We start from the raw sequence: 22514 nt of genomic DNA, 5'->3' as shown, positions 1-22514 counted from the left end.
CCCATTAAGGGCATCCTGAAAACCTCTGCCCAGTTAGGTCAGTGGGGGGGGTACCCATCAAATCCTGGCAGCAAGGAGGGGTCTGAAGACTCCTCTGAGCATTACAGGACACAGGAGACCAGGTCCCCACATTCTGCCAGCCATTCCCAGGCTCGCAGAATCCGGGAAAACCTGGAAGATCAGACGGGCACTTCTGGGAGCAGCGCTTCTGAGTCGGAGGATGAATGGACCAGGGTTACCCGAACCAAAAAGGCCAATAAGGCAAAAAGGGCCTTGCTTAAGGACCCATTGAAACAAATAAAGGCAATAAGGAGTGTCATCACGCCTTATCATAAGAACGCCAAGTATTCCGTTTGGGAACACTTGGAGCTCTATGAGCAAATGATGGAGACTTTCCATTTGAAGGACAGCCCAAGCTGTATTCAATATGTAAAGTGGACCTTCTCACCAGAATACTCCAGTTTCTTTGCGGGGCTGGAGGATCAAAACCATTTAAGGTGGTCCACATATAAGGCGGCCATCTTGAAACATTTTTCTGTTCACAGAAATCCTCAAGAGGCTCGCAAGGCAGCCTACAATTTGCAATGTGGGGAGGATCAGGCCCCACAAGAGTTTGTGCAAGAAATAAAGCGTGCTTTTGCGCAGACCACCAGAAGGGTGCGCACGGATAGCAGAGAATTTATCAATACGTTTTTCCATGCCTTACCCAAATACATAATGACCCAGCTCGTGAGAGATTTTCATGAGAAAAGATCTTTAGACTGGGTCATTGAACAGGCTACCTGGATCTATGAGGTGCAGAAGCCCATCGAAAATAAAAATAATGCGCCGAAAAACCCCAAAACCAACAGCACCCTGCTGCTGCCAAGGTGGCCGAGGTAAAGGTTGCCCCCGTTTTAGATTTGGAGATGGGGGGCCTAAAAACCTGCCTGCACCAAATAATTCACAGCCCAGAAGGCCCTCGGGCCAGTCACAGACAGCCAGTCGAGGAGGTAGTCCCACAAATGGGGTCCCCCGCCACACTGACTATATAAGTCCCCGCTACAAGGGAAACCAACCAATCCTGGGTTATGTGTGGACTCCTCCAGCCCAAGGGGGGGGATCCAGCTAAGCACCTGACCAGGGGAACTTCCCTCCTAACTTCCCCCAGGAGGGCAGAAATTCACCAAATCCTGGGCAGAACTTTTACCCCAGGTATCCACCCAATTTCCAGCCCCAAAGTCATCCATCCTTCTTTGCCCAATTCCCTGAGCCCAGACAACCTAATCCGGGAGAGGGGAGGCCAAGGGTGGAGGGGTACCAAAATCTTCCCAACCAGGGGTACTACCAGAGAAGGGATAGCTACCCTTCCCGGGATCAGCCCAGGGGAGAAAATAGAGCCCCGTATCAGCCTGAGCGGGTTTCACAACTTGAGCGCCAGGTCCAAAATATGGCACGAGATCTGGGTCACATACTGAGGGCTCAACAGAACCCTCAGATGAGCATGCCACTGCAGAATGCCCCAAACTCTGGACCTGGTGCTCCAGAACAATGACGGGGGCACCACCCCGATAACCCACCGGTTCCCAGGGAGGAGGCACAAGGGGAAGGGGGGGTGTAAAGCCTTGGAGGAAGCTTCCTTCCCAACTTGTAAACAGCCCCTGGAAAACCAGGAACCGGAAACAAAATCTCCTGCCCCTGAAAGCCTGCCTCCCAAGGAGCAGAGGGGGGGTAGGAGAAACAAAGGACCCAAACAGACCCACTTTGTGGTGGAGGTACAGGTCTTCCAATTTGAGGGAGAGGGAATCCACAGAAGATCCTGGGAAAAGGATCTTCTCCTTCAGAGATGGGGGAACTCCTCCCAAGGAAAAATGGGTCCCAAGGGATTCCAATCCAGACTGGGGAGATGTGGAGACTGAGCTACCGCCACCCATCATCTCATCCCAGAACCGACAATAACAAAATCCCAAGGGTCAAACCCATCCTGATGACTGCCTCCAAAAAGGGCGGGGCGGCCCAGAACCGGAACCAGGGGAACCCATAATGGCTCTGATCTCCAGTTGCCAACTTTTTTCTTTCAGATTCCCAAGGCTCTCCACAGAATTCTGCCCAAATCTCTTCGCTAGCAATGTCCAAAACCAGAAAGTTAGCCCACCAGTTGTCCAAAAATGTGCATTATCTGTGCCCCCTTGAGGAGAAGGAGGGAAGATACTATGCCCCGGTACAAGTACAGGGGCAGGGTACAATTTTGACACTGGATCCCAAGCTAGCCTTCTGTCCAAAAGGGCCTTTGAGGAACTAAATGCCGGAAGGGGGGAGAATTACCATATTCCTCTCACCTCTCTTCCTGGACAACTGCAGAACTTTGACGGGAAGGAAATTCCTGTCGAGGGGACTGCAGATTTGGACATCAAAATTGGGCGACACAAGGTGAAACACCCGGTCATAGTAGTGACTCCAGAGGGCACCCCTTGTTTACTAGGGAATGACTTCCTGAGAAGGTTGTCACCCCTAATAGATTGCGTAAACAAGGTCCTCTGGCCCCAGACTAGCCGACCAATAAAATTAAAACAGAGTGTCAACCATGTTAGTTTAAACGGCACCTGCCACATGGTTGAACAAAAATCTGACCAAGTAGAATTACACTTCCAGAACAACCAGAATCCAGACGTGACAGTAATAGCAGTAGGACAACAGACTGGTGATGGGGGGTCCTCTCTATTTCTGAAAATCAACCTTCCTTCCAGTTTAAGGTGGTATTCCACACTGGAAGGAAACACTCTGAGATTCTTCACCAATCCACAATCAGACACTCCCACTCCTATAGTCCAGAAAGATGTGAAATCAGCTCAGAGCCTGGCTGATATTCAGCAAATTGGAGAGCAGTTGTTCATCCCTGTTCAGTTAAATGACGGGAAGGACTCTGTTCTCGCTCGAGTGTGTGTGGACAACGGTAAGAGCTTCATCAGCGAAGCCATGTTCCGCCAACTCCCAAAAGATCCAGCCATTCCCACATTCAAACTGATAGACAAATGGGAAATGGACCTGGAAGCACCTAATTCAAAACATCTCCTGCCAAGCAGGTGTATGCTCAAAATCTCCATTGCCAACAAGAGCATAGTCCATAATTGTTGGGTTGTGCGAGACGTCACGGCCGCCTTTTACTTAGGCAGTGACATTCTCAATCGCTTTGCCATTAGTTTGGACCTAATAAACTTCAAAGCTTTGTCCCGATTAGCGGATAATCCCATGGGCTTTGATGATCCAGAAAAAGCATTTAGGTCAGCTCAATGAGGATGTCACCATCCCAGAAAGGACCCAACAATTCTCCCTGGAAGTGAAAGTTAAAAGAGGACAAAAATTGAAAAACCCTGATGCTTATATCCATCTAAATGCTTCTCTCCAACAGCAAGGGTTAGGGGTAAACCCAACACCATTAGTCAACATAGATCATGACACCATTCCAATAGAGGTGGATAACAGCGACCTAAAGAGTATTACTCTAGCCGCAGGCACCATTATTGGAATGGCGATTGATGACCGACATTTCTCCATTGATTTAGGAAATGAACTGTTAGGACCAATCCCCAAGGACTGTTTTGACAGTGACAGTGAGGACAATACAACACCAGACAGGATTTTCACCCGGCACGGGGGGAACTTCCTGGTGTACACTTCTTGCCCTTATGGTAAGGAAGATGTGACTTGTGACTTCAGGAGGGATGGGGTGATTTTCCAGGTCCATGAGGGCTGCCTTTCCCACCTGAAGCCTCCAGTCCAAATCAGCACTCTGACCAGGGACTTCTCCACCCAGCTGGAGGAGGCCGCTGAGATAGCCAAACAAGAAGTCTTTCCAGGCTTCAGGCAGATGGTGGAAGAGAGAGTCAACCTAGCTGATGCCTGTGTGGCTCTGGAACAGAAGCAAAAGTTGAAACAAGTTTTCTTGGATTTCCAAGATCTCTTTGCGGTAGACTCATATGACTGTGGTCGCACCGACATCCACACCACAACAATTCCCACAGGAGTCCCTTACTGAAATGGAGAACCTTTAGTCCCGGGGAATAATCCGTCCAGTCCACAGCACTTTCAATAATCCAGTGCTGGGAATATAGAAGCCAAATGGCCAGTGGAGACTCTGCGCCGACCTTAGGGAGCTCAACAAACGGGTCCATACTTCCCGATGGCCTCTGCCCTACATTGACCAAGGGCTGGCCCAGATTCAGGGGTCACAGGTATTCACAGCAATAGACCTGACCAATGGATACTGGACTGTGCCTGTCAGTAGGGAGGACCAATACAAACTGGCTTTTACCTTTGGGGGCCAGCAGTACACATGGACCCGGACTCCCTTCGGATACCTCAACTCCGGCAATGAATTCAACATTTTCCTACATAAGGCCATGCCCGGCCTGGGTGCGAGGGGTAACCTGGCTTATGTAGATAATGTCCTCATCAAAAGTTCATCTGTGGAGGAACACATAGCGGAGATCCGTTATGTTCTGACACAGTTGAGGGCCGCCGGAGCAAAACTTTCCTTTCAGAAAGCACAGTGGTGTAGAACCCGTGTTAATTTCTTGGGGCATGAGATTACTCCTCAGGGTCTCTGTCCCCAAGAAAAGAAAGTGGAAGCACTCCAGAAACTGAAAGACCCCACAACTCTGCGGGAACTAAGGAGCCTCCTTGGACTGACTAATTACAGCAGAAAGTTCATTGAAGGCTACGCAGAGATCACTAGACCCCTGATTCATCTCTTGAAGGGGGGGTCAAGTGGGAATGGGGTCCAGAACAATCCGAGGCAGTAAGACAACTCAAAAGAAGCCTCTCGCAAGCGCCTTGCCTAGCTTACCCTGTCGGAAACAAGGAGTTCTTCCTGGAGACAGGGTTCTCCAATACGTGCTTGACGGCAGTATTATACCAAAAACATGACAAGGTCAATAAAGTAATCTCCTATGCGAGCAAAACGTTATCCTCTGTGGAGGAAAAATTCAACGATTGGGAGAAGGCACTCCTGGCAACGGTGTGGGCATTGAAGAATTACCGCCCGTTCATCCATGGGGAACACATCATAGTGGAGACTCCACACCAGCCTCTGCAATATCTCCAAAGTGACGGAATCCGGCCCGGAAATGTGAGTAATTCCAGAATTACTTCCTGGATTCTGTCAATGCAAGGCTTTCCTGTGGAGGTCAGATATGGCCAAAACAAGAAGAGTCCCCTCGCGCAAGGTCTGGCTGACTTGCATGATTGTGCCAGAGAAAACTGTCTCGACGACGAAAGTCTAAAAATCAAGGACAACACGGAGGCATACCTTTATTCCCCACACAAAGTATTTGAAGAAGACAAGTGTGAGGGAATGCCCCCTGTCTATGTGGACGGATGCTCTTACCATGTTGCCACAACGGGGAGAAAGAACTGGTGGCCGGCGTAGGGAATGCATGGGTGAATGAGTCCCCAGAACCCTCCGCTGGATACAAAATTGGTCCCCGAAGTAGTCGGGTGGCAGAATTGATGGCTGTGCATCAAGCCATCCTCACTGCTGTCCAACACCAACTCCACGAACTGGTCATAATCACAGATTCAGATTATGTACGGAACGGGTTCGTGGAGCACCTGGTTAATTGGAAAACCAGAGGCATGTTATGTGCTAATAAACCCTTGAAACATGGGAAGTTAATTCAAAACATTGATGATCTGGTCACCTCGAATGGGATGACCATCTATTGGAAAAAGATCAAGGGTCATTCCAAAATAGAGGGACCAGAAAAAACTGGAAATGACTTAGCTGATCAGCTGGCCAAAACCGGGGCCATCCAAGGGTATCTAATAGAAATAGAATCCCTGTTGGGGGAAATCCAGGTCACTGCTATCACTAGGTCCCAGACAAATGCTCACAATGATCTTTCAACTGCACAATGGAGTAAGGAGACCCCTGATGCTGATTTAATTACAGCTCAGAAGGGGGATCCAATTATTGTTAAGTTTTACCAACACCTTGAGGACCCTGAGAACTTTCCCCTGACGGATACCGATTACATTGGGAAAGAGGACCTAAGAGTGTCGACTTTGTAGGCCCCGTGATTCGCTCCACTAGGGGAAATAAGTACATGTTGACCGTCACATGTTTGTTTACCAAGTGGGTGGAATGTCTCCCAGCCCCAAATTGCAAGGCAGAAACTGCAGCTGCCCTGATGATTAACCACACCTTTTCCCGTTTTGGTCTACCTCAAAGGATTCAGTCAGACAGAGGTAGCCACTTCACCAGTGAAGTAATGACAAAGATGTGGGAGATACTGGGGGTCAAAAGAAAGCTACATATTGCTTACCGGCCAGCTTCTTCTGGGGCAGTAGAGAGATACAACCGAACCATTGTGAGCATCTTAAAAAAGTTTGTGGCAGATTCTGGGCCAAGTTGGGATATCCAACTACCTCTGGTCCTAATGGCCATCAGATCTACCCCTTCATCTGCAACTAAAATGTCACCATTTGAGTTGATGACTGGACGCAAGATGGTGCTTCCCCAGCATTTGCTCTACAGAACCCAAGAGCAAACATTGATAAATGCCTCCACAACTCATGAGTATGTGGAGAATTTAAGGAAACGCCTTCAGCATGCTTTTGCCTATGCTCAGCGGAATCTAGAAAGATCAGCTGAGAGCATGAAGACCCACTATGATTTTAAAACTACCCGAAAGGAATATAAGGTGGGTGATCGGGTCTATCTATACAATTTCCAAAGGAACCAGGCCAAAGAGCGAAACTTTTTGCCTACGTGGAAGGGACCGTTTGAAATTATAGACAACATCTCCCCTGTGGCCTACAAGATCCGCATCCCCAAAGGCGGTTTGGCAGAGGGGGAAGACAAGTGGGTACATATAAATCAGCTAAAGTGTTGCCATCCCAGGCACACACTGCAACAACTGGAGGAATCCAATGGAATCCCAGAGGGGGCCGCTCCAGAGTAATTCAGTTCCAACCCTAAAATATTCCACATATAGCATATAAAATTCTGTGATCCTTGTATATGTATATATATATATATATATATGTATATATGTTCTTATCTCCTAAGTTAAAAAAGAAAATGTATATGTTCATATCTTCTGATTCATAAAATGTATATGTTTGCCACACCATTAATAGTGGTGGAAAAATGTCTAGGAATGTGTATTGCCGCTTTGCTTTATCATCCTAGGAGAGATGAAACCATGGAGACTGACCAAGGAGGACGACCGGGGACCGGGAGCAGAGACCCGAGGGGCCCGGGGTACCGCCCAATATTCCCATCAGGACCCACGAGGAGAACCGATCTATCCAACTGGGGAAGAGATGCTGGGGAAAAGATGCTGAACTGTGCCATCTACCGGAAGAAGATGAGGAGAACATCCCAGATCTTGCGAGTTCCATCTGAGAAAGGACAGAATGGCCATCGCAAGAGGGGGGGGGGCTTGTGGGATGTTTTTACCCATGCATCCAAGCCCTACAATAAAACTGTGCAGTACTGGCATGGAAAACATCATGATGGCCAGAACTCCCCAGAGAGTGCACAGGGAAAACATGAAGAATAGGCTGCCACCCATTTTTGCCTATGTTGTGAGCACAGGAGGGCACTGCCTAAAACCACCATTGGGCTACACACACAGTAGCTTGAAACCATTGGGAATGGCAATGCTGATTGCCAAAAAAGTAACTCAGAACTGTGGGGAATTAATTTTCTTAATCCCAAAAATGGTTGCATTACCAGTACTCACCACTATCAGAAAGCCGGCGTTTTGAAACTACCAGACTTTTGTGTAAAACTGCACAAATGAAACAAAACCAGACCAAGGAAAGACTTGCTAAGAGGTGGAAGAATGTAAAACCATATTCTGAAATGACTTGAAGGAAGTAATTATTTAATGTATAGGTACAAATTGTCAGTTTGATTTGAATGTAGAAAACTGGGAACAAAAAGTGACATTTAGCTGAAACCTGGCTTAGTAAAACTGGATTCTGCCTGACAACTACCCCCGACAGGAGAAACCTGTTCAGCCACTCTTCCCAGGCCTAGCTGCATCCTGCTGCCCCTTACCAAAAGGAGTTGTCACCTCTCTGATTAGATTAGGGGTGGAGCACCTGGGAACTGGAAGGAACAGAACAATGCAACTCCCTTGACTCAGGCAAATGTTATATTGGGGGCGTCGTAAAGTGGCTTCCTCTTAGGGGAAACTGGGAGGGGCAGTGCCTCTGCTAGCAGCTGAGCTTGGGGAAGTGGATAAACCAGTTATTCCACCCTGTGATGTGGGAAGACACACCCCTTTTTGACCAGGGCATAATTTTAAAAAGATAGATAACTCATAGTGCGGTCTTGTCAGAATTATATAAGTAATATCATTATTTTTGTGATTTTTCTGTGAACATTTTGAGAGGCGTTAGGACCCTGTGGTGTATTCTGGGGGGTTGCTAGCGGAAAATAGGGTCTCACTCCAAATGTCTGCATGTTAAAAATCTGACACTTCATCAATTAATGTCCATACTCCTTGCGCACATGTGTGTAATTTTGGGTAAATGTCCGATATTGCAAAACCAGTTAAAAAGCGCAAAATGTTGTAATTTTTTAATGGAAGCCCCCAGGAAGTACAGAGGCGGACAAGCATGGACCATAAGGAATATATAATGTGCACATGTAATTTCAACAAATTGTATATCTGGGAAAGATGTATTTGAATCCAATATAGATTTGTGGGCAAACTGACCAGGGGAGGATCCTCTGACCCATAAACAGACCTCATCATGATGACAATCCATTTCCTTCCCCCAATCATGGGAGAGGGGAGAATTGGGCCAATGACAAGTAGATAGGGGCAGGTTTAGCTAGGCCCAGGCGCACACCCATTTTCAAAACACATAAAAAGAGACTGCTGGGACAGGTAGAGACATTCAATTCCATTTGCTGCGGAGCATGCTGACCGACGACTTCACATCCAGACATCCAACACTTAGACTTCCAAGCTAAACAGAGACTACAGAACTTTGAACCAAGAAGGCCCACTGCAAGCAAAAGTATTTGTCAGCGGGCCTCAAAATCATTTGCAAACTATTCCACAGCCGGGAGAGCTGTCTGAATTCTTTTGCCAAGAACTCTTGCCAGTACCCAGAAAGCAGTGTTACATCCAGAATCCACTTGATCCGGACCGGAAAGCAGAGCAGTATCCAGAACCAGAGGCCGCTGAATCCAGAGAGGCTAGACCAGCAGAGCAGAGCTGACCCAGATCGCTGTGAGCAGAACCAGTGCCTGATTGACCCGCCGAGCAGACAGAACCGCAGCCGGACGTGTTGACCAGATCCGTGACGAGGCCTAGTTCAAATTTATATTGTGAGTACCTAGCAGAACTGTGCAGAACCAATCTCTTAGTTAAAATAATCTAATCCAAACTATTTTAACCTAAGTAGAACTGCCTCCTAGAAATCGTGTCATCTGTCATTTTTAAAGCTGCACAACTGTCACCTGTCAATTCTGCAGCTGCAAGCTGTCACCTGTCATTTTGAGTTTACTTTAAATCCGAAAAACTAAGTTTATTTAATCGTCCGTATCTCTGGAACCGTTTGGGCTAGGAACAAAATTTAACTTTCATCTGAAGTCTTACAATCTAGGCTTTCCAACAAGCCTAGAACCGACTTCGTACTCACGGAATTCACCCCGAATTGCGATTTTTGGCTCAATTTCTCCACTTGTCAAAATAGCAGCTCCATTCTTTCTTTTGTTAAAATCTGTTTGCCACTTGGTAATAACTCATAGAGCATTGCTAAAGTGAGCCTGAACTAATACCAACATGCATCTCCCACTCACCCTGAATCTCTAGAGGGAATTAAAATCAGTTGGCACATTTTCCCATCCATTGCCATCACATTTAAAAAGCATTTTGGGCCTGTGTTTCAAACTCCTACCTGTTTCCTCTAAGCTTGCTGGGGGGGGGAACTGAAATTCGTATTGTATTTGATTGCATTCCTGAGAACTGTGTGCTCCTCTTTCCATCTCCTTCCATTTCTTACATTGCATAGGGGAGGGGGGGTGAATCGCCAGAGAAAAAGTGATTATCTTATCTTTTGCTAAAATCATATCAAGTATTTCTGTACTGCATTTTATTCCTCATTGCTTTTCCCTTGAAATCATAAAAGTATTTTTGCTACTTTATCCATCCTATACTAACTCCTCATTGATTGTAAAGAAGTGTGCTAGTGCCAGATTACCCATTGTAGATCAACATCATATGTCTAAGTGTACTATCAGATATTAATTTATTATATAGTGTGATATATGTATATATTGTTTAAATTCTCAAATAAACCTTTTAATTTGCAAAACAAACCTACTTCTTGGCTCAGTGGAGTCAGGGGGATTCTAAGAGGGGGGTGTTATACAAGGGTGGTCATCCAGAGTACTGAACTAGACATAAAAATACATTAATAAGGGTTTTCCTCAGCATCCCAGACTAGGCATTGACTTGGCTGTAGTGTTCATTGAATATCGCTTACAAGATGGAAAGAAAACATGTCTTTGCCAGAGAGATATGTAACACATAAATAAACTTACGGATCGCATGTGCAATCTAATACATTTACATCGTGGGTGCAATACTGATTATGCATGAGATTGAGTACAGAAGGTTTGGTAATTAATGATATTTGAAATCCAATTAATGCAGTTAATGTCCGCACACAGCCATGTGAGAGGCTCGTCCATGTATCAAGGTGACTTAACACATCTTTTGACATTTGATTGTCCAGGTGGGGGAATCAACTTGTGATCCTGATCAAAAACGGGTTGATCTATTTTTTATATTTTGTAAAACGATTATTCTTGAAATGAGAAATGAAATCAGGAACTGGATTTGAATATGAAATGCCGGCTATACATTTAATAACCCACGCATTTAATAACCCACTTTGCCAATCGTTCATACTATATAGTTCCCCTACTTCAATACGTCAGTGTAGTTTTGAATATGTAGAAACTATATGATGATATCATACTTGTGGAAAATGTAGTCCATGATTTCAATGGAAGATTTACATTTTGTAGTGTTTATTAGTAATCTGTTTCCTAAACAGTTGCATCCATGGTTGCCAGGGCATGTGTCAAAATGTTTTTTTCAGGCGACGGGAGTGGATTTAAAAAAAATCAATTTTCAAAATGAAGATGAATTCATTTAGGTGTCTATTGAAGACACCAGACCATCCTTTTTGCAGCAGAACATATGTCAATGTCAGACGTCCTTTCAAATGAAGCCAGTGGTAGATTGGTTGTTGGTCCACAATTCGACAAGTGGTCACACCGCTCGATGTATTGTTTTCATGCTGTCGGTGTTTACTTATTTGTGCATTTATTTTTGTTGATTATGGGATTTTGTATGGCACCTTATTGTTCCCTTAGTTGCTTTAAAAATAGGAGCAACAAACAACTCATATGTTAGTTTTGTGTGTGGAATCGCATTCTCTCAGGTCATTTAAGTGCCAAGGACGAGTATACTCGTCCTTTTTACATAGACTTCAATAATAGCCTGCCACTTAAGGGGTTAAGCGAGGGATGCCCTTGTTCAGTTTCTAGTCCAAGACAGCATAACAATTCACCTCTTGGTTTCCATTTTAGGATGTCTCCTTCACTCTTGATCCCGGAAAAGTGACAGCGCTGGTGGGACCTTCTGGCAGCGGAAAGAGCTCTTGTGTCAATATTTTGGAACATTTCTACCCCTTACAAGAAGGAGAGGTTCTGCTTGATGGCCATCCTATCAGCAGCTATGACCACAAGTACCTACGCAAGAAGGTAATAAATATTGGGTCTGCGCAGTGTTAGCTAAAACATGCTAATTTCTCACACATAGGTTGCACCGTTTTAGAACTAAGAATTTTAGATAATGGATAGGCACTTGCTAGAAATGGCTTTGCCTTGTAGAATCGTTGGCAACTTGCAATCCACACTGTAAATTTCCCAATTGTAGAAATCAAGTGGTATATGTAACTTTATGGTTGGTTAAAGATTATACGCTTTCAGCTACGGAATATCCTTAAACCCTCTCCTGGTCGGGTAGTGACTGGGAGCCAGGTCCTTCGGGCGGGTGCTACGGACGCGCATTAAATGCAATGCGTTTTGACAATCTCACCCTCAGGGGAGGATCAGTGGGCTGTAGACCCCGGCACTAAAGCCACAATGGTGTCTTATTGGTACATGTTGGGGATGCTAAAGATTGAATGGGTATGGATTCTGAAGCGATCCCGCACCCACTAGATGTGGCCCTTCAAATACAGGATTGAGTGATCTTGGTGGGTCACTGCTTTCTATGACCAGCATGAAAGTCCTATTGGAGTACATTTTGCCCTCCATTAAGCTCCTTTCGCGAGCATGAGTGATTCATACAATAAATCAAGACACATCCTCCGCTGCTGAAACTATAATTGTGCCTCTATAAGAGAAAGGAAAGAAAGGTGAGATACTTGATTTCAGCGGGAACATAAACTTCTTCCATGCCAATGTTTTGGTGGCCATGTGTGCTGCATGTGTGCTGCAGTTTCTTAATATTTGCATAGGTGTTCTGCAAACATTGCCATCATGCATGTTTGGGCCTTTGACTAATGAGTCAAAGGCATATATAGTTGTCATACGCGTGCATTGAGAGCACCCTTTGATGACCGATCCTGGGCAGGGAAGCAGATAATCCTATTCTGACAACCATGTATGCATGCGTACATTCCAGAACATTGTACCTAATGCAAGGGACTACCAACCAACTGGCCAACTACATCTGTAAAATTGATTTGATCTGTCTTATTTATGCTAGTCGGTGTGCATGTGAAGTCCCTGTTCATCTCCATTGCATGCACAAACACTACATAGTAAGCATATCGTGTTGATGGGTCTTTGCAGTGGGGTAAGGTGTCCTTTGTGGGATTAGCCACCAATTCCGGACGAGTTTCTATGTCTATTCTAGGAGTGACAGCTTTAGAAAAAAAGTCCACACTGCAAACCTAAGAGAAGCCAGAACATCTGTTGTGTGAAGATTGAAGCTGTTCACACAGCAGCCTGAAATGTGCTAGGAATCCAGGCTGAGGCAGGCTTGCCATCACACATGCTGAGCTAATGACCGTCTGGCCCTCGGTGGCAAAGCTTTAGGAGCTTCCACCTTGCAGGCTCACTCAGCTGCAGTTACATACTGGCCGGGCCTTGCTCTCCCAGTGCATCCCAGAACCCAGGAATAGTCCTTGGGCTTTGAGTATGCTCGTCCTTTGTCCATAGACTTGATTAAAGCTCAGCAGTTAAGGGGTTAAGCAAACGTCCTGCTGCCTGAGCAAAGTCCTAGTTATAAAGTATTTTGTGTCAAGCCCAACAGGACGTCTTACGGTTCTACAACCTAATCACGCCTGGTAAAGGGCTATGAGATGTGTTCTATTGCGGTGGCACCTGTGATGAACACACCCCGATGTGCCTGCAGTAACCCTGCTGTAACAGTGGAGCATTAAAATGAATGGAGAATGCATTAAGCACAAACACGTGTACACCACTGCCGTACTCTGTCCTGCACTACCACAAGCAAAAGAAGACATTACTAGCCAGGCCAAACCTTGCGTTCTTCAACTGCCTTCTTCATTTGTGCCCTAAAAGCGTCCCTGACTCGTTCACCCCATTTCCATTGAAATCCCACCTGCTTCAGACTTGAAACTTCTGCTTAGTGCTGCATTTATGAAAAACACCAGTTAGGTTCTCCAACTGTACCTAGACCAATTAAAACCACTTAAAAGATTCCTAACTTTCTTCTTGTTAAGCCATCCAATGTCACTCGGCTCGCATTGACTATTGCAATGATGCCTACTCGGGACAGCCTTGTTCTGCTGTTGGGGGCAAGATGGAGGGTTCCTCTTCTCATACCCACCAAGGCTTTCTTGTAGAGCCCTCATGGCTGCCCTGAAGATTTCCATGGATCAGGCCTCACGTTATGGATCATACACTGTCCCAATATTCTCTGTCATCCCCTTTGTTTGGCTTCTTGGAGGCGTTCGATGATTCCCAAAATGAAGCATGCCAAATGGAGAAGACGCTTGTTCTCTTTCCCCGTCCCTTCTCTCTGGAACTCACTGCCACAAATACTGGGATTGGTTGGCAATGCTCTAAAACGTAAGGACTGCCTCAAGGCCGATCTTTTTCATGCCAACCTTTAAGTTGCCTTCTTCCGCACATCTGTGATCAATGCCAACATGCACCATCAGGGGTGAACCTTTGTGCTTTACAAACGGTAGCATAACATGACTACTTCTCGTTTACCCTCCGGGCTTTCACAGGGTTTTTTGCTGCCAGGGGCCAAGAATTTAGTAAGCTCCTCTTCCCCGGAGTAGGTTTTGTGGTGGCTCAGCCACGCTGCCAACAGGAGAAGAGGGAACCCTTTCAGTTTATGAGTGGAGTAAAGCCACATTTGGTTTGTTGCTATATAGACGCAGTTTGTTTGTAAAAGGAACTTTGTCCAAATGAAACGCTCAGTAAAGGAAGGACTCACAACAAACCCACCTATTTGGTGCCCTCATAAGCAGGCAAGACAATAAGGGCTCTTGGTGGGGCCCGGCCCTAGGATTTGCAGGGCCCCGGGCGGCAAAAGATGTGTGGGGCCCCTTTATTTGCATAACAGAAAAATGATGTCTCAAAATGAGTCATTAATATCCATGGGGATCAAATAAACTGACGTTCAGTATCTGAATTTTAACTGTTAATATTATGGTTGTAGCAATATCAGGAGTGAGGCTTATATTGGAGTAGCCGACTGAGTGAGCTGAATCTTTTGTAGAGGTGCGTATCTCAAAAGAAAGTACCTTGATGAGGAAGAGCAGGACAAAGAGTAATGGGGATCAGTGGTAAGTAATCCAAACATACCTAATGTGACTGCAGGTTTCAAGAATGTAAGGGAAGGGATTGGTTCTGAGCCAGACAGGGCAAAGTGCTATAGCTGCAGGATAGTGCAATCGTAACAGCCTATCTACTGGAAAGGTACTGAGGCAGTCGCAGGAAGCAATTCCGCAGTTCTTCAAATGTCATCAATAGGGCTGGAGTCAAGGACTGAACGTATCCTAAAGTGAAATGCGCACATTTAATTCAACTGGCCTTTCCTAATAGAAGAAAATTCAAAATAGAAATGAATCATCAAAACCCGGAGAAAACAACAGCTAGAGGAGATTTTCTTCGAACACTCTGGCAAAGTATAAAAGGTGTGCACCCTTTCAACCCAAACATCTATATTGAAATATTCTTTGGAAAGCAAAATACCAATACAAGATGTGTGCTTTGAAGACACTTTCATGTGGTTTTGTGGGTTCAAATTCTGTTGGGCGAAAACACCCAAGGGGGAATAGAGTCGGTTCTGTGAAAAAAGTTGGTGGATGCTGTCAACCCACATGGAATCGCAACTTGTACCCTGAAAATCAGCAGAGGGCCAGGCAGAACATCTGCAGTCCAGCAACCTCTCTTCCCACATCCTTGGACATGTTAAATCACAGTCCTCACAACAAATTTCCCCTCCCCACCATGACGTTTGGCTTTCAGCAATACTCTGTTTTATAAATCAGACTTGATAAGTACATACATCATAATTAAAGTACTGCAGGAATATAGGAATCCGTATAAAAATATGTTTAAAAAAAAAAAAGAGTACAAATGTTACGTTATTTTCATCCCTTCTTGAAGATTACAAATGCCAGAATGCAATTGCATAAAATTATATAAAATGGCTTGTAGGCTATATTTCAACAAAAGATAATGTGAAATGTGAACCTTTTGCATTGTTTGACAAAGGCATGCTTTAAATGATGCAAGTGAAATGTGACATTCCCCACCCCCCCCCCCAAAAAAATGTATTCAACACACCAAATGTGGACATATTTTAATTACAGATTTGGTCAGCAACTCGTTTTTTTGTATGTGCTTTCAAAATAAAAGGCCCCTTTGCAACCCCTTCCAAAACAAAGGTTCTTAATTGGACCATTACTTTAAACTAAGAGCGTGAAAAGCCCTAACTGTGGGGGACCACGGGTCTAATGGGCTGCTGGGGAGGTGGCCCGGAGGTATTTGTCTCTAGAAGCGCATCAGAGGGGATTGTGAGATGACCGCACAGCCTTGCTAAAACAGGCACAACGAAAGGCCCTGTGGCTGGAAGCAGCTTAGTCCTCGTTACTCACAGCAGCAGGTAGCTGCGGGCCCCCAAGAGCATAGGGCCCTGGGTGACAGCACAGACTGCCCATGGCCCGGGCCGACTCTGCGGATCTACTCAAAAGGGCTCCACTCAAAGGAATTACTCTATAGAATTCAAAAACGCCACAGACAAAATGGAACCTGCACAAAATGACTTACCCCAAAAGGACTCCTTTTATTGACCATCAAAGAACTTTGGTCAAACAGGACTCCCTCCAATGGACTCCCCTCAAGGGGATCCAAGAACTGGATAACTGCTATCTCTCTCTTGCACATCCACTTCCCCAATCCTCTTCCTTCTCGCACCACCAGCAAATGCACACCTTGTAAAAGAAGTATTTCACCTACATTGGTGCTTCTGACCTAACGCACAATTTCTACCTGATGGGAGCCATTTTCCTTTTCTAACAAGCGTTGTTGCCCTTCGTCTATTGTTACTTATAATATGCACCTACAGATGTTGCGGACTCCCACTCCCATCATCCCTAGCCAGCATAATCAGTGGTGAAGAATTATGGGAGCTGTAGTCCAAAACATTCAGACAGCAGCCTGAGTAACATTTATAGCTGAGTTTTTAAGAAGCTTACATAGAAAATACAGGAATGCATAGCGTCCTATTGAAACAGATAATGTTGCACTTTATGTCCCTATATCCCTGCTCCCTACCATACTTGGGTAAGGTGGCTGAGCGGGTTGAGCACTTGCAGCTGTGATCTGTGTTTGATCTGCAGGTAATGGGTTCAAATACCGGCAAGGTTGACTCAGGCTTTCATCCTTCTGAGGTCGATAAAGTGAGTACCAATTTCGATTGGGTAATAATAGTGTATGCATATATGTTCTATGTAAAGCACTTTACATAAAAGCGCTATATAAATAGCAAGTTAATATTATTATTATACCCTATGCACACACCCCCAGTGCGCATGGCTTTAAGGTCTGACAAGAACAGAAACCTCCATTCACCAAAATAAATGTTATAGCATTTCCCCAAGTCAGCGGTGGAAGCAGCCAAGACAAAGCCCACGTGAATGTTTTCCTGTGCATTCGTTTTCCTGGAAAAGTGCCCCATTTTGGATAAAGAAGAAATGAACACCCTGCGAGGAAGAGTAAACAGTTGATGCTTAGGGGCCAGCTGAGATGCACGATGTACCTTCTCCTGCTGTGGGCCCCCCACGAATGGCCGATCTCAGCTTGCTCTACAGGCGCGTCCCCCTCCATAAGGATTGAATGTAAAATAGTAAACGCTTTGTTTGATGACTGCAACAATGTGGGCGATGTCTGTATTCTTGAATAAAGGTTAACAACATTAAAGCTTCGTCTACAGGCCACTAGTGGGCGCGTGGCAGAACTTTCTGCATAGCAATGAGTGTGCCCACGTGTGATGTGTTATTTATAACGCGCCTAATACCCAGAGGTTTCTAAGCGCGGACCCGGGGATCGAACCTGCATTGCTCCGTGTGGTCTTGTTTCCAAGGCGAGCACGTTGCCCCTGAGCTATCCTCCCGACTCCGCTCTAGCCTTCCCAGAGCCGATGGTCTGTAGTAAATGTGGCTTTCTGTGGACATGCGCGTGCACGTACCCTTGTACGGGCCCCGAGGGCCTGTTTCCTAGTAAGAGCCCTCGCCTCCACCACCGAGGGCTGACTCAGCCTTTCATATCTTTCCATCCAGTAATAACAGCAGTCCCTGTTACAGAGGGAGAAGTAATCTCGTACCATGCTGTCAAGGGTCCACTGTTTGAGCCTGACTGGCCGTTCAGCCAGCCGAAGCAAAGCCCCTCAGCCCTGGCCCCCACACGACCCTCGGAGGAGCTCCTGAACGTTCAACGTGAATGCCATTTAACTTGGGAGGTAACTACTTTGCAGTGGGACCCAGGCAAAATGCATGCATTGTTAGCTGCCTGTAGGGTGGTTGCTAAGCAACCCAAGCTCGGCAGTGGGACTTGCTGGCTGGCTGCTCGGTGCTTTGCATTTTATAACACTAAGTTGGCCCAGCAAAACGGAAGGAACCCATTCTCACTAGTTTACACACCTTTCCTTTTTTGTCACGATGCGTTGCCAGGGGCCATGCCCACCCCTGCCTCGCGATGGCGTGCCAGTAATGGTAAACCTGCTCTTTAAAAAGTACTATATTTTCTGGCAATAAAGGCGGTCCAACGTGTATTTAGGTTTGCATGTCGTGTCCTTCACGTACTCTGAAGGACACGTCCTGCAAACCTAAAGACACGTTGGACCGCCTTTATTGCTTAATCCAGTTCGAAATGTTTTCTGCTCGTTGCTTTTGCTGCGTTGGGGTTTTGCGGCAATTCAATACACTATATCAATGGCCTACACAGTGCTGGAAATGGAAACCATTTTCTCTGCGAGCGCTCTACTCCATGAGCGGGTGAGGCCAGGGGACGGGGCCAAAGCTAGGTAACGGTTACACAGCACATTTACAAGTTTGGCGGTCTGGAAATAAGGGTGCTGGTAGCAACGTACCGGCACCCTTTCCGAACACCCACACTACGAGAATGCCTGCAGAGGCGCACTGGCCCCTGCAGGCAGGGCCAGCCTTAGTTAGGGCAGGGCTGGCCAGGCGACCGCCCAGGGCACCATTAGCACCCCGCCAGCTCGGCGGAGTCTTTCAAGGGCTCCCCCGAGTTGGCGTAGTTGAAGAAGGCGCTGCAGACGCCCTTTTGTTATTAAATGCGGCGGGGCGCATTTAATAACAATAGGGTGCTGAGCACCCTATTCACATGATTACCTCTCAGCTCCAAAGCGGGAGCGAGGCAGTTTTCATTGAAATAGGGTGCTCATCCATTAGCATGAGCATCCTATTCCAGTGATTAACCCCCTGCGAGGAGCCGGAGCGAGGAGGTATTAAAATAAATGTGGCGCATCCTGCAGGCCCCTCATCCCCTCCACTGTTGACCAGAGGCGCGCAGGGAGGGGTGGGGGTCAATTTTCCAAGGGTGCTGCAGCCACTAAGGCTGCAGGCATGGTGTCGGTGCCGGTGCTGGTGCGCCCGTCGCCTGATATACAGGGCCGCCGGGACTTGTAATATCCTGGTGGCACTGGGATATCAGGTGTCGGAAACGGTGTTATGAGGTCTTATTGAGGCCCACTCTTCATGGAACCCAAGCAAAGCGTGTTTTGGGAACATAAGAATGCCAACAATTTTAAATTTGAAAATGTCTGCTCTCCCAGTGGCCACACTCACAAAAAAGTCTGCAAATTGAAAGACATGTATACCAGGCTTTGGCTGTTTATGCATTTGGTCCTGAGGGCTGAGTCTTCTTGGAGCTCGGCTTGGCAACAGTTCTGGGACTTTCCTAGGCTAGCCCATGGGCCTCAGGATGCAGCAAAGCTCTGGCAGCGTTCCCAGCAAGGCAAGACAGACTTTGCCAGAACTCCACTCCCTCTTCTTCCGCCCCATTTCCTTCGCTGGGTTACAAAAAAAGCTGTTACTCTTGTGTTGAGTAATAATAATAGCACACAAGACCAGTGCTCTGTTTATTTTATTTATTTAATTATGTTTTTGTTTATAACGCACTAAAAGCCAGCAGGCACTGCCTCAGATGCGTCCTTTTAATCAATGAACGTAATGACGCACAACATTTCATATATCTTTAAGAGATCGTTTTTGAAACGTAACTTCCATCTTTTACCATAGTAACAAACAATAACAAAATATAAACTATAATCTCTACTATCACTTTGTTTCTGCATATGTATCACACAGACGTTGCCATGCGTAAACTATATAATCATCTTGTCTCTTCCGCCTCTTATGAACGTCTCTCTTGATATAACGTGGTTCCTGATCTAGATCGGCTGGATGCCCCAGCATGACATTTTCTTGGAAGGAGTGGCTTTCACCTTCGTCATTCGAATCATTCTCGTTCCTATCTTCCCTTGTCCGCGACAGGGGTGCCCATTAGGCTTGGCTTGCCTATGGGGCAATGCCGACCCAAAAACGCAAACTGCTACTGTGGGCCAGTTTTTTGGGTCAAAGTGGGCCACTTTTTGGGCCAATGTGGGCAGTTTGAGGAGTTACTTCACTATGCGGCTAGTAGTTTTGACCATTGTTGCTGAATAAATATTCTTTAAATTGCACAATTTTCATCACATTTTATCAAAAAACTCCCCGTAGGGTACTATTCAAACATTCTGTAAAAAATGTAATGAATTGCAATTTGCAACTGTGGGACACTTTTTCATTGGTGCCTGTGACCATTTTATGTCCCAGTCCATCCCTGGTGCCCATCACTTTGCGTCAGGAGTTTTCAAATGTGCTCCCCATTTCATTCGGCTCTTCCAAATCTCCTGGCTTGTTTAGCCTCTTGAAGAAGCTTGTATTGCTGGTAACTCTTTGTCTGCCATCGGAGACCGTAATAATGGATCCTGTTTCCGCCATTATAGTCCCATTTGTATCGTTCGTATGTGAGACTTTGTTTCCCTGCAATCTTTCTATTTCTTAGTTGTACCACATCGTCCACATGAATGTCCTGTGGCCGGAACCTCCTTCAGACATTTTCACAGCCATTTCCTGATGGACATTTCTCTCCCTCCAACCTCATCTTCTTTAATTGTTTTGGATTTCCGGGATGGGAGTTGATCTATAGTCTCATCAGAATTGATATAGTGCGCAATCAAGTCTTGTTCCTTGACCTTGTGCTATTTGAAACACCTTGTTTGATGTCCGCATAAATCTCTCTTTATTTCAATTGACGCGTGAGCAGTGATTCGCTGATGTTTGATACACAGGTCATCCAGGAAGTTTCAGCACTCTGAAAGGGCGGGCCACTATCAGATTTGAGCTGCTCAGGAAGCGCATGTGTTGCACATATTTTTCCAACACTGGGATGACATCAGTGGCTTCTGTAGAGTTAACAAACTCAACATCGAGATTATTGATCAATCACCAACAGATAATGACAGCCTGCATTTGTAGAACCAAAATCGATGCTCATGCACTCCCAGGGTTTGCAGCTTCTCGCTGGTGGATGTGTGGGAGGATCTTGCATTGCTATGAAGCCTGACACTGTATACACTGCTCAAGGTACCCTTCGACCCGTTTCTGCATTGGATCTTTCGTGGATTTACATGCTGTGAATATTTCCCGTTGTCAGGCTGGGAAACCTCAGTAACTTTAACTTAGTGTTTTCCTATGGAAAACTTCGACACTTCAGTGTCCTATTGACATTCTTTTTGGGTGCTCTAGGCCACACCAATAGGACATTTGATATAAATAGCCCCGCCCCCGCAGCTTCCCTTCAGATTTCAACCGTCTCCCAACTGTTGGGGTCACCTTGTGTTCCTCTTCGTGTCTTGCACTTGCTTTTCGTTTCAGCGGCTGCTATGTCATCTGTGTCCCAGAAAAAGTCTGTTTCGGCCTTGTGCTATCTGCGGCCAGAAGAAGCTATTCGAGGGGGACGGCCATACGGACTGTGTACTATCATTCGATCGATGCCTGCAAAATCTGTCAGGGGTTTTCGCAGAAGACTTTGAACGACCGTAACTGCCACCTCATCTGTTGGCTTGTAGGGTGTCCTGACCCACGTTTAAGCTACCCTGCTACAACATTTGGTGCTGTGGGCTTAGGAAATTCAAGATGGCGGAAAACCCACATGTGCGCCGAAATCCAGGAAAGCTGCGCAGTTGTGCGCACACCAAAATGGTTACCTAACTTGCCACCCACCAGGGTAAAGAAAGGTCTTTGTTAACAAAATCCACTTTTACTGATGTCAAAAAGTTGCTGAAATCGTGACTCATTGGACCACTTTAAAGATTCAACCCTTTTTGTGGGGTTCCACATAACCATCTTACTGTAAGGAGCCCCATCAAAACAATGTTAAGCAAGGATTTACTACCATGTAAGAACCATTCCTGTTTAGAATGCATTAATCCAAGAAAATCCCAAAAATGGGTGCAGTACCAGTACTCACCACTATCCAAAAGCCGGCGTTTTAAAACCCACTGTGTGTTTTTCTGAAGGCAAGCAAAATGCCTATTTCAAACCTTGCAACATGTGCAAAATATTCACTGAACACCAGCAGACATTTGGCAGAATGGAGTTTTGTGTGCCTACAAAATCTGGGAAATGAAGAGCCCAAAAACAATGCTTATAACAAAAATGCTATGGAGTCAGCAGCTTAAGCCTAACTGCAACTGGATTTAAAACCACCAAAATCGAAAATGTTAAATTAAATGAGTGACCTATGTTTGGTGTCACATGCCTTTGTAACTGTTGAAATGTCATAGTTTTGCACTTAGAATCAGCATTCTAGCTGCATGTGTAAAATTACAAGTTATTTTAAAAGCAACAAAAAGCTAGCTGAAGGTCTGGCTTAA

The 22514-nt window shown here is 45.8% G+C and overlaps 1 protein-coding gene across 4 annotated transcripts in view; it reads left to right on the top strand.

Moving 5' to 3' along the window:
* ABCB9 (ATP binding cassette subfamily B member 9) overlaps positions 1 to 22514 on the top strand; it is a 398286-nt gene that overhangs the window by 256537 nt on the left and 119235 nt on the right. For all 4 annotated transcript variants that reach the window (XM_069619638.1, XM_069619639.1, XM_069619640.1 and 1 more), the window contains exon 9: positions 11606 to 11779. In XM_069619638.1, the coding sequence (XP_069475739.1) occupies positions 11606 to 11779 (174 nt within the window). The remainder of the gene's footprint in view (positions 1 to 11605; positions 11780 to 22514) is intronic.

The sequence above is a fragment of the Ambystoma mexicanum genome, chromosome 10 (genome assembly GCF_040938575.1).
Source record: "Ambystoma mexicanum isolate Mex_15411 chromosome 10, UKY_AmexF1_1, whole genome shotgun sequence".
NCBI lineage: Eukaryota > Metazoa > Chordata > Amphibia > Caudata > Ambystomatidae > Ambystoma > Ambystoma mexicanum.
This window is presented reverse-complemented; position numbering and strand designations above follow the sequence as displayed.